Raw genomic sequence first — 11,618 nt, forward strand, 5'->3', positions numbered from 1 at the left:
GCCACTCCTGGCAGCTCCCAGCCCCACGCCTTCACCCCGGCTCCTGCTGCTCCTCTAGAAAAACCCTTCCCCCTCTCCACTCTCACCAGGACTGTCCAGAAGCCGCTGTCAGGCGGGTGACAGAGGAGCCCTGGGCTGGACCTGTGGCTCCAGGAGAACCCAGGGGGTTACCCCCGTGATTTAAATATCACCCCCATTTCACAGGCCTAGACACCAAAGCTGAAGTAGCACCTCATGAGCTGCTTCAGCCAGCCCAGGCCAAGAGCATCAAAGGGATGTGAGCGGGCTCAAGCTGCTGCTGCTGCTGTTGGGCATCAGGCCACCAGGACCCTCCATTTCATCTCCTCTCCCCTGCACACTCTGCCACGTCTCCCAAACCACTTGCAAACCTTTTTTTTTGTTCTGGGACAATGCCCACATGATTGTCTCAAGAGCACCATGGAATTAGGAAGGACTCAGAATTATCCTGCTTTCTTTTTGCTACCAAGACACACATCTTCCAGGTACGTGTTGGTGCTCTCCAGGACAAACACAGTCCACTGATTCACAGCCTGAATCAGTGACCCTGCTATGCAGCCAGCACCAAACGTGTCTGTCTCGGCAGAAGATCACCTGTGAAACAGGACTCCAAGGCTTAAAGAAAGCACAGAGGGCCCGTGTTCCCCGAGCCGCCCCAGGAGGCCAAACCAACTCAAACACTCCTCTTGAAGACCTTCTTGTGACTTTCCTCACACTTCTGACAGCTCAGAGCAAAGGGGACTCACCGCTGGATGCTGCCTCCGGCTTGGAGAGGGACTCCTCTGAGGTGGGCTCTGCTGGTAGGGCCATGGACTGCTTGGCCTCATCCGTCTCATCGTCCTCTGGGATGACCAGCTTCATCAGGCTCTGGTTGCATACGTTGGCCACCTCCTTAATGTCTGAGTGGAGGCGGTGTAAGGAACACGCAGTCCCACAGAGAAGCCACCGGAGCCCCACCAGGGCTGCCCCAGCCCCGCCACCAACAACCCCCCCGGCCCCACTGGGGCTGCCGTGGGCACTGGGTGGGAGGACTTGCCCTGGCCCCCTTCCAGGCAGCCTGGGGCAGGGAAGAGGCGCTCCCCGGGAGCTGCTGCAGCCCCCAGGCTCGGGAGCTGCTCCGGGTGAGGATACTCTTCTTGCGGTCGTCGTAGGAGAGGCAGGGCAGGACAGCCGTCAGGATCCCCGAGGAGTAGGGCAGCATCACCCGGCCGGCCAGCTGGATGAACTCCCTCATCCAGCACATGGCTGTCAGCTGGATCAGGTCATCTGGGAGACGCGGGAGAAGGAGAGGTGAGGGTAACGGGCAGCCCGGTGAAATCCAAGGACCAGAGGGAGTTCTCTGAGATCTCTGCCTACAGAGCTGCTTCTGCTCCCTCCAGACCAAGGCTCATCTGGGACCATTGAGTCCCAGAGGACAGAGGTAAGACCTGAGCCTGCAGCGAGCTTGAGGTTAGACACAGTCATTAGAATCATAAAGGTCTCTTCCAACCAAAACGATTTGAAGATCATTAAGTTCAACCATCCCCCAGCACTGCCAGGTCCCCACTGACCCATGTCCCTCAACACCACATCTCCACAGCATGGAAACCCCTCCAGGAATGGGGACTCCACCACTGCCCTGGGCAGCCTGGCACAGCCCTGGACAACTCTTTTGCAGAAGACATTTGTCCTCATGGCCAACCTAAACCTCCCCTGGGGCAACTTGAGGCCACTTCCTCTTGCCCTGTGGCTTTTTCCTTGGGGGAAGCGGGGAGAAGAGCCTGACCCCCACCTGGGTCCAGCCTCCTGTCAGGGAGCTGTGGAGAGCCAGAAGGTCTCCCCTGAGCCTCCTTTGCTCCAGGCTCAGCACCCCCAGGTCCCACAGCTGCTCCTCACCACACTTGGGCTCTAGACCCTTCCCCAGCAGCTTTGTTGCCCTTCTCTGGCCACACTCCAGCCCCTCAAGATCCTTCTTGGAGTGAGGGGCCCAAAACTGACCCCAGGATTCAAGGTGCAGCCTCCCCAGTGCCCAGTCCAGAGGGGTGAACCCTGCCTTGGTCCTGCTGGCCACCATAGTGCTGACTCAAGCCAGAATGCTGGTGGCCTTCTAGGCCACCTGGGCACACACTGGCCCACCTTCAGCTGGCTGTCAACCAACCCTCCAGGTCCTTTTCTGCCTGGCAATTTCCAGCCCCTCTGCACCAGGCATTAGGTTTCAGAGTTAAACCTGTTCAATCCATAATCCAGGTTTCCTCATGGACAAGTGTTCTGCCTGGCTCCCCCATGCAGCAGGACACTTCCTCTGTCCCACCTGCAGCAGCTGCATGTCTGGGTCAAGCATCACTCCTGGAGCTGGAGTTTTATTAATGTCCCCAAGTTCTAATCAAGGGAGAACCAGATTTTGGATGCAGCTAGCCAACGCACAGCCAGATTTTGGCTATAAACAGTGCCAATTCCTTGGGCATCAGTTTAATCAAAACAAAGCAGCCTCAGAGTCCCTGATGAGATCCTCCCAGATCTGCTGGATCCTCACAGGTACTTTATCTCCAGGCACCTCCACCTTTGGAGGCTGCCAGACTTGGATTTGAGGCTGCGGGGCTCAAGAACAGTAGTGAGAACAACCATGGCAGAGCTGCTTGCTCCTCCCTTTCAGGAGGATTTGCATGCACCATGAGAGAGAAAAAGGCAAGTGGGCGAGCTGGTGAACAGCCCAGTGGAAAACTCCTGCCCTGAACCTACGGAGGTGGCCGCTGGGCACTCACCCGCCGCCTGGCAGTGGATCACCAGGATGTTGGCCATTTCTGCAAACTTGACACTGGAGGGATTCTTCTTGATCTCCTTGAGGAACTCCCCGAGAGCCACCTCGCACCTGCAGAGAGGCAGAGCAGCTGGTCAGGGCTCCATCACCTCAGATGGAGAAGTTATGGAGAGCAGCCTCCGACACGTGCACGTGGAAAGGCTGCTGGGCTGGGCAGGATGAGGCTGAGGACCTCGCCCTGCCCCAAGGCAGGCTGCCCACAGCTTTGAAGGTGGAGGTGATGCCAGCCCAGAGCCCCCAGCACCTTCCCACAGCTCCCCTGAGAGCCCCTCAGGCTCAGTGGAGATCAAGGGGAGGAGCACAGCAGATCCAGGAGGGCTTGGCAGTAGGATAGATCCAGACCAGTCTCACCACTTTTGTCCTGCAAAACAGGTCTGGTTACTCTCTCCCAACGCAAGAAGCCAAGATCCTCCAGCCTCACTGAGAACATTCAGTCACTCCTGGGCTTCAAAATGCCTCTGTCTTGAGATTGGTGATGGATCTGAGGAGCAAGCTTGCAATGCTTGCTTCTCCTTCCCACCCAGGAGATGTTGGGCTGGTGGTCTACCTTGCCACAAGCTTCTTCACAGAGCTCACCTCCCTATCCTAGGAGCACACGTGAGCCTCTGTGGCTCCCAGACTCAGTGCAAGGCCTGGGAAGGCAACAGCTCAACCCAGCCAAAACAGTCTGCCCCCCAGCAGAGACCACAGTGTCCTCCACAGCCACTCCAGCCACAACAAGGCAGGGAAGTGAAGCCCTTGCCAAGGACACTTTGATCCACAGGCCAAGCTCTCTGTCTCCCACCACACACGTGGGGTTTTCCTGCAGTTGTGTGGAAGAGCTGCAAGCAAATGAAGAGTGTGATGGACAGACAGCAAGCAAGACCCAGCCCTTGTGCCAGGCCAGCCTCCACACTCACATTTTCCTTATCTCCTTGCTGTTGTCTCCCAGGATCTGGAAGAGCCCATCCAGAATTTCAGGCAGGTAATCCAAAAGGTTGATGTCAGGCACGGACTCTAAGACCAGGATCTAGCTCAGGGGAGGAATAAGGAAGAAGAGGTGAGTTTTGGAGAAGCTGACTAAGATCACTGGCACAGATCTGGCACCGTCCCGAGGGACTTTGTGCCGAGCTGGGTGGCATGGGGACAAGGCCAAGAGGACAGCATGGAGTTGCACATCTTGGAAGAAAGCTGGACTAGCTCAGGAAGCACCTGATCAGCCTGCACCATTGCCACACTCCCGCCCACAGCTCTGAACACCACAGCAAGGATATGGAGCCACCGTCAGGATGGCAAACCATGTCTGAAGGAGACAGCACAGAGGCACCACATCCCTCCCCACACCTGCCCGGCACAGGAAGGAGAAAGCAAACAGATCTGCCTTGTCTCCTGGAGAGCAACATCTCTCCATCACTGCTGGGTGGTGGAAATCAGTCTGGCACTCTCCCTGGGGAGGCTGTAACATCCAGACCATGCTGTAGCTTTATTTATAGCAGTGAAACTTCAACTGTACTTTCTAACTTGATGTGAAATGTCCTGTACCACAGAATCACAGAATAGTTTAGGTTAGAAGAGGCCTTTCAAGGTCATCTTGCCCTCCACAACTCCCTGACAGGAGGTTGGAGCCAGGTGGGGGTCGGGCTCTTCTCCCAAGGAACAAGCGACAGGACAAGAGAAAATGGCCTCAAGTTGCACCAGGGGAGGTTGAGGTTGTCCCTGAGGAACAATGTCTTGCCCTTGAGGGTTGTCCAGGGCTGTGCCAGGCTGCCCAGGGCACTGGTGGAGTCCCCATTCCTGGAGGGGTTTCCAAGCCGTGGAGATGTGGTGCTGAGGGACATGGGTCAGTGGGGACCTGGCAGTGCTGGGTTGCACTTGATGCTCTTAAGTTCTCTTCCAGCCTAAATAACTCTGTGATACCCCCCAGTTGCAACAGGGAGCTTCAAGAAGCAGCGGAAGAAACGCTGGCTTCAAAAACCTGCCCAAGCAAATTTGGGTGCCTCAGTTACACATTGCTGTGGATTCCTGCTCTGCCCAGACCCAGGATGCTGATGGCTCCTGGTGTTTTGGGGTTGGGGGTGGCCACGCGTGCACCTACCCAGGAGATGATGAACTGGCGGGCATACTGGTTGTTGGAGTAAATCCTCTCCCGCAGCAGTGGAATGAAGCCCACCAGGTCAAACTGGTTGCTCTCTGTCACGATGTCCTGCAAAGCCCAAGCAGAGGGGGTCAGGAGGCACGGCCACCACCCTGCACCCACGCAACCACCCCCACCCAGCCCTTTTTTTCAGACACGGACAGGAAAAAGATGTTACGTGGTTGACGAGTGGGTCTGAGGGTCAGGAGACCTGGGGAGAAGGAATCATGAGGTAATTTGGGCAGGGACTAACGCTGAGCAGAGCCCAGAGGGGGAGGCTCCTGCTCACTGCGTGCCAGCCCAGCTGACCAGGAGGAGGACAGGAGCTTCTCCAGTTCACGCCTCAGTGGTGTGTGGCACAAATGAGCAGCACCACTGACGCACCCACACGTGCCAGAGTCCTCTGGCTTTCCTCTAAAGCTCTTCCTACACGCTTGGTGGATTTTGCTGCATGGTGGAGGAGGTCTCCCAGCAGGAAGCTGGCAGGGAACCACTTAACTCTGAACAGCAGAAAGGGAACTGGGAGGTCTGTGAGAGTAAAAACCCAACGGGAGGCAGAACAGGAAGGGGAAGCAAGGCCCACACCCTGGAGAAGCAGCAGAGCAGCTCTGCTCACATCGCTGTTTGCTTCAGAAAGGGAGAAGCAGAGGAGCAGCCTTTCTGCTGCCTGGGATGGGGCTGCAACCCTACTAGGACTGGAATTATGGAATGCTTTGGGTGGGAAGGGACCTTTCAAGCCCATCCAGTCCAACCCTCCTGCAGGGAGCAGGGAGATCCCCAGCTAGAGCAGGTTGCTCAGAGCCCCAGCCAACTTCACCTGGAATGGTTCCAGGGATGGGGCAGTGACCACCTCTCCAGGCAACCTGGGCCAGGGGCTCACCACCCACAGTCTCAAACATTTCTTCCATCTCTCTAGTCTAAATCTCCCTCTTTTAGTTTCAAACCATCACCCCCTTGTCCTGTCCCAACAGGCCCTGCTCAAAAGTCTGTCCCCAGCCTTCTTGAAGCCCTGCAAAGTCCCCAGAAGGTCTCCCCAGCTGGAGTCTTCTCCTCTGCAGGCTGCCCAAGCCCAACTCTCTCCTGCTGGACTTCCAGCAGGGATTCTTCAGCCCTTGGATGACTAAAACCTGGCTTCCCCAAACACCCGGCTCCCAAGATCCAAAGAGACTTGTGGCCCTGTGATAACCTACCAGGCTCTGGACCCAGCAGCCCAAGACCACCACAGAGCCTCAAACCCCGAGGCTGCAGTCAGGGAGAGAACAGAACGTCCTGTCAGGACCCACGGGACTGAGCTGGAATGGCTATAGAGGCTGGGGGACTGCTGCACCCCCAGCCAGGCCGTGCCTGCAGCCTGCACCACGGATTCTCAGCTGGAGGGAGGAGAATACCTTGAGAAGCCGATCGAGGAGCTCGGAGCCGCTCTTGACGTTCGGGTCGGGATCAGCAGCTAGCTGTGAATGACAGAAGCAAGAGCCATTGCAGTAGAGGGCCCCAGGTCTGCTCCCTGCCCAGCAGCAAAGCTCCCAGCAGGCTCACGGGCCTCCTGCTCTCTACTGGCATTATGGGGATGGACACAGAGAAGTTTCTCATCTCCAGCTCCTCACTAGGCTCCAACAAATTCTCCTGAGAGAATTCCTAAGGGGGATACCAAGCACTCATTGCCTGCCCCAGCCAGGCAGATTTTCATGAGCCAGCAGCCACGCTCTCAAGGAGCAGGTCCAGTGAAAAGCTGCAGAGGCAGGCACACGTAATCATGGTTTTGACCCTGCAGACCCCACAAAGTCTCAGAACTGCAAAGCCCACCTCACCTGAGCTGGCATGTCAGCCTTATTTCCCAACACAACTCAACAAGGAGCAGGAAAATACATCTGGGAGGTGAGGACAAGAGAACAAGGTACCTTAAAGTGAACTCCAACACCCACAACATCAGTGCCCAGCTTGCTGCTGCAGCAACTGCTCATTTGGTCCTTCAGAGCTACCTGGGTCAAAGCAAACTACTCTACTTGGAAAGAACGCCTTGGGCAACGGTATTTGTTTGACCCAGAGAAGAGAAGGACTAGAGAAGAAGAAGTCTTACTCCTCCAGCATGGAAAAGATAAACACACAGAAGGTTGAGAGGAAGCTTCTGACCTTGCTGAGGCCATCGAAGAGCACGTTGAAGTGGGGCAGGACAGAGCCCCTGGCCACCTTGACGATGTTGTAGAGGGCCTCACAGGCGTAGTACCGCAGCCGACTGTCGGCGTCGTTGAAGCACGTCAGCACTGGCTCAATCAGCTCCTTCAGGTAGAGCCCAGAGTCCTGGTGAACAGGAGGAGACCAGTTAGCTGAGGACCACATCACAGAGGGAAGGAGATGGTGCCGCCCTGGAACACAGAGCCCAGATTCAGGCCCATGAGGACTAAGTGCACCTATGCTGGACGAGATTTATTAATGAATTCTGAATGTTATGACTAAAGTGATTGATTATATTATTCAGGTACAGAGAGAGTCACCTGAGCAAGCTGAGAAATGGCCCACAGAGGAATCCCTGCAGGCAGGAGATGAGGCAGGTCCCCAGCAAAGCCTGTGGTCACCAGCCCTCCAGCAGTCAGCCCCCAGCCAGGGTTTATCCCGCTCTCATGGCTGGTTTTGATGTAAGCCCACCAAGGTTTCCAGGACTAGGAAGAACACCTGAGACATCAACAGAACAAGCCCACCTGCATCTTCAAGTCAGCAAAGAAGCCCTTGGTCTGTTGGGCTACTCTTTGTAATGTCAAGGGTTGAGGAGCATGAAGGAGCTGGTGGTAAGGGCTTCACAAAAAGAGAAGATAACCAACATTCCCCAAAGCACATTCCAGCCCCTGTTGTCTCCAGAAAACCAACTCAACCACGTCCCAGAGGAGGAGAAACATTTCTTCTTTCTCTCTAGTCTAAATCTCCCTCTTTTAGTTTCAAGCCATCCCCCCTTGTCCTGTCCCAACAGGCCCTGCTCAAAAGTCTGTCCCCAGCTTTCTGACAGGCCCCTTGCAGTCCTGGCAGGCTCCCGGAAGGTCTCCCCAGCTGGAGCCTTCTCCTCTGCAGCTGCCCCAGCCCAACTCTCTCCTGCTGGGCTCCCAGCAGAGGGGTTCCCCCCTCGGGTCATTGCTGGGGCTCCTCTGGCCCCGCTCCAGCAGGTCCCTGCCTCTGCTGTGCTGAAGACTTCAGTGGGGCATGGACCAGATGACCTTTAATCATCCCTTTCAACTCAAAGCATTCCACAATGCTATGATCTAGCAAACGAGATGGTAAGAAAAATCAACAAGGCTCAGACTAGCAGATTAAAGAGTTCAACCCCAAGTGTTATCTGCGCCCCTCAAGGCCACCAAAACCAACTCCTCCATCTGGCCACGCCAGCTGCAGGGCAGCTCTGGCAGCAGGAGTGTGTGTCCCTGAGAGGAGCAGCAGGCAGGTTATGTGCCTGGGCTGAGGGCAGGGCAGAGCCCATCCCACAGAGGGTGCTTTTGTAAAGAGACCCTGCACCTGCACAAGAGGACCAAGACCAAGCCAGGAGTGCTGCTCAGAAACCCCTGAGCAGCATCAAGGTTGTTAGAGTAAAAGCCACCAGGCTTCTAGCATCTGCTTAGAGCATCCTGACTCTTGTTAAAAGAGGAACAAATAGAACCACCGAAGCACTAAGGTTGGAAAAGACCTCTAAGATCATCAACCACCAACCCAACACTCCCATGACCACTAAACCATGCCCTGAAGTGCCACATCTCCACATTTATTGAATCCCTCCATGGAGAGTAGCTCCACCCACTCCCTGGGCAGCCCGTTCATGAATTAGAAGTGAAATGAATTAAAATCTACCTCGCAGCTCTTCCAGCAGGCACAGTTCACTCTGCCCTTTGCTTTCTCTGACGTGCCTGTCCCTACAGACCAAACTGACTCCTTCCCTTTCAAAAACCAGCCATGTGGTTTGACTCAAAAGCCTGATGGTGCTGTGACCCTGCCCAGCCCGTGCTCCCTTCCACAGGGCCTGGATGCTCCAACAACTTACCAAGCTTGTAAAGAGAGAAAAGAGAGAAAGATTTAAACTGGGAGAGAACCCCCCCAAATTTCCCGTGTGGGGGCATCCATGTACCACCTCCTGAACCAGAGCGAGCAACCCAGGTGCTCTGCAAGTAGAACTTCTGTCAAGTCTCCCCGTGGTGACCCAGGAGGAGCTCCTGTTGCCATGCAAGCCCCCAAATCCCCCCATTCCCCCCTCTGACCTTGCCCAGGGCGATGGAGCAGGCGGCCAGGCCAATGAGTCCCCCTTTTCTGCTGTGGGGGTGCTGTGAGAGGGCAAACTCCTGGGACAGGATCTGGATCACGTGTTTGATCTGGGACGTGTTGTTCTGAGCCACGAACTCTCGCACCAGCCTGGGGAAACAAGAGGAATGCACGTGGGGGGTTCAGGTTCTGAGGCAAACGCACTGGGGATCAGCTTAGAAACAGGGAATTTTGGGCATGACAAATGCCAGAGAAAGGGGTACTGCAATGAGGAACCCACCAGTGAAACCAGAGGTATCCCCTCCTCCCTGCTCACGCCCAACAGCCCTTGCTGCCCTCCTGCCCCGTTCATCGACCCCCAGCCCAGGATGGACCCTCAAGGGTCACTTTGCCGTGGCTGTGTGCTTGCAGAGAGACCACCAGCTCTTCAAACACTCACAGAACTGCAGAATCATTTGGGCTGGAAAAGAGCTTCAAGTTCACTGAGTCCAACTGTTCCACCAGCACTGCCAGGTCCCCACTGACCCATGTCCCTCAGCACCACATCTCCACAGCTTGGAAACCTCTCCAGGGATGGGGACTCCACCAGTGCCCTGGGCAGCCTGGCACAGCCCTGGGCAACCCTCAAGGGGAAGAAATTGTTCCTCATGTCCAACCTAAACCTCCCCTGGTACAACTTGAGGCCATTTCCTCTTGTCCTGTTGCTTGTTCCTTGGGAGAAGAGCCCAGCTCCCACCTGGGTGCAGCCTCCTGTTAGGGAGCTGTGGAGAGCCAGAAGGTCTCCCCTGAGCCTCCTTGGCTCCAGGCTCAGCACCCCCATGTCCCTCTCCAGCAGGGTGCGTTCTGAGGGTCACTGGCCCCTGACACCTGGCTGGCTGCCCTGCAGCAGAGCCACTGGCCAGGCAGGGAGGTGGCTCCGGCAGCTGTGCAGGCAGCTGTGCAGGCAGCTGTGCAGGCAGCGGCACACAGCTGGAGCATTGGTGGTTCAGTGGTAGAATTCTCGCCTGCCACGCGGGAGGCCCGGGTTCGATTCCCGGCCAATGCAACTCTATTTTTTTCCCCTATTTCTCTTCAACTTCTAGCTCTAACCCGAACCAGGCACCTAAAAAAGCCCAGCCTGAACAACAAACTTTACCTGAACCTGCAATAAAGTTGCAAAAGTTCCCACTGATTAACTCCCCATAGGGATTTATTAGCATTATATTGACTCTCATGCCATCCTCTCCCACCCAGCTGCTCAATTTCCAAGCAGGGAAAATCCTTCTAGTTTTTTTTTTCTAGGACTTCAGAATTTTTTTCCCCAAAACAATTAGCTCCAGCTCTGTTCTCACCCCGCTCCGTAGCGAAGTGGCTGCTCCCTTCTCCCTGGGGACATCACACAGCTTCTCCTCTTTCTGTCCACCCCAAAGTCAAGTTCTCCAGGAGCTCCACAACCTGCTACCTGCTCTCACACCCTGCTGCTCTGGGGCAAATGGTTCCAGCTTCAGCCCCAGCCCCCAGCAGGAGGAACGTGCCGAGCTCGAGCAGCACGGACCATCCTGGAGGGTGATCCTCTCGTTGCCTAGGTTTAAGGGGCAGCGCTTTGTTAGAACAGGAATAAACTTCACAGACTTTCTCCAGGAGTTTATACGGCTTGAGATTTAACTAATGAGGCAGCAAAAAGCAACATGGAGCATCAGAGGATCTCCAGGCAGCAGGAGATGCTCTCCCAAGTTACGGGACAGAGGATGAGGAGGCACCTGAGCTGAGAGGCAGCGAGTTCCTCCTCGCTCCATGCCACAGACACAGGAGAGATGCTGCTGGTGCTGTCCTGGGATGGGTTGGAGCTCAGTTAAACCCATGTATCTGCAGAAAGGGTTGGTCATTACCTTCCACCTCCTCACGCCCTTCCTAAGTTGGGTTTCCAGCTCGATCAGCTGAACTGTCTGACCCCAAACCCAGACTTTGTTTGGTCCAAGCCAACCACAAACCCCTAACCCTGAGAGGATGCTCTGGGTCTTCTCTAGGAGTTGAGCTCCCAGGCAGCGCCCAGGGGGAGCACACACAATCCTTCCCAGGCAACGCCGGGGACCAAGGGAGGCACAAAGCACCCACAGGAGAGCGAGAAGCCACACAGGGGACACGCACAGGTGACACCAGAGGGGGCATGGCCACGCCAGCAGACACCCACGGACCTTCCTTCAGCCGGGGTGCTCAAAGTGCGAGAGCCAGGGCCTGGGGGGCCGGGGGTGACGACAGGCGCTTCCCCTCCCGCAGCCGGCACCGGGCAAGGCCTCGGGGGAGAGGTGGGATGGCACCAGGAGATGGAGCCAAGCTGACCTGAGATGGGCTCTGGTGATGGGCACGGCCCCCGGAGAGCAGGAACCCCGGTTCTGACCGGTTTTGGAAGTTACACTGCTCCTGTTTAGTTGTGTGGTGTTGTGCAATGGCACAGGGGACTCACCACCTGACCGGGCA

The 11,618-nt window shown here is 56.0% G+C and overlaps 1 protein-coding gene and 1 non-coding gene across 2 annotated transcripts in view; one reads left to right on the forward strand and one right to left on the reverse strand.

Moving 5' to 3' along the window:
* Positions 1-9,311, reverse strand: part of VAC14 (Vac14 homolog (S. cerevisiae)) — a gene marked incomplete at both ends in the record, with an annotated part of 19,147 nt that extends 9,836 nt beyond the window's left edge. Inside the window, 8 exons of the mRNA XM_008945948.1 lie at positions 765-917; positions 1,150-1,284; positions 2,760-2,866; positions 3,715-3,824; positions 4,890-4,997; positions 6,317-6,379; positions 7,059-7,226; positions 9,161-9,311. Coding sequence (XP_008944196.1) covers positions 765-917; positions 1,150-1,284; positions 2,760-2,866; positions 3,715-3,824; positions 4,890-4,997; positions 6,317-6,379; positions 7,059-7,226; positions 9,161-9,311 — 995 coding nt within the window. The remainder of the gene's footprint in view (positions 1-764; positions 918-1,149; positions 1,285-2,759; positions 2,867-3,714; positions 3,825-4,889; positions 4,998-6,316; positions 6,380-7,058; positions 7,227-9,160) is intronic.
* Positions 9,312-10,135: 824 nt separating this feature from the next.
* Positions 10,136-10,206, forward strand: TRNAG-GCC. Its single transcript has one exon. It is a non-coding gene; the product is annotated as a tRNA-Gly (tRNA).
* Positions 10,207-11,618: the final 1,412 nt, after the last annotated feature.

This window comes from Merops nubicus, unplaced genomic scaffold, assembly GCF_000691845.1.
Source record: "Merops nubicus isolate BGI_N331 unplaced genomic scaffold, ASM69184v1 scaffold8308, whole genome shotgun sequence".
In the NCBI taxonomy this organism is placed as follows: domain Eukaryota; kingdom Metazoa; phylum Chordata; class Aves; order Coraciiformes; family Meropidae; genus Merops; species Merops nubicus.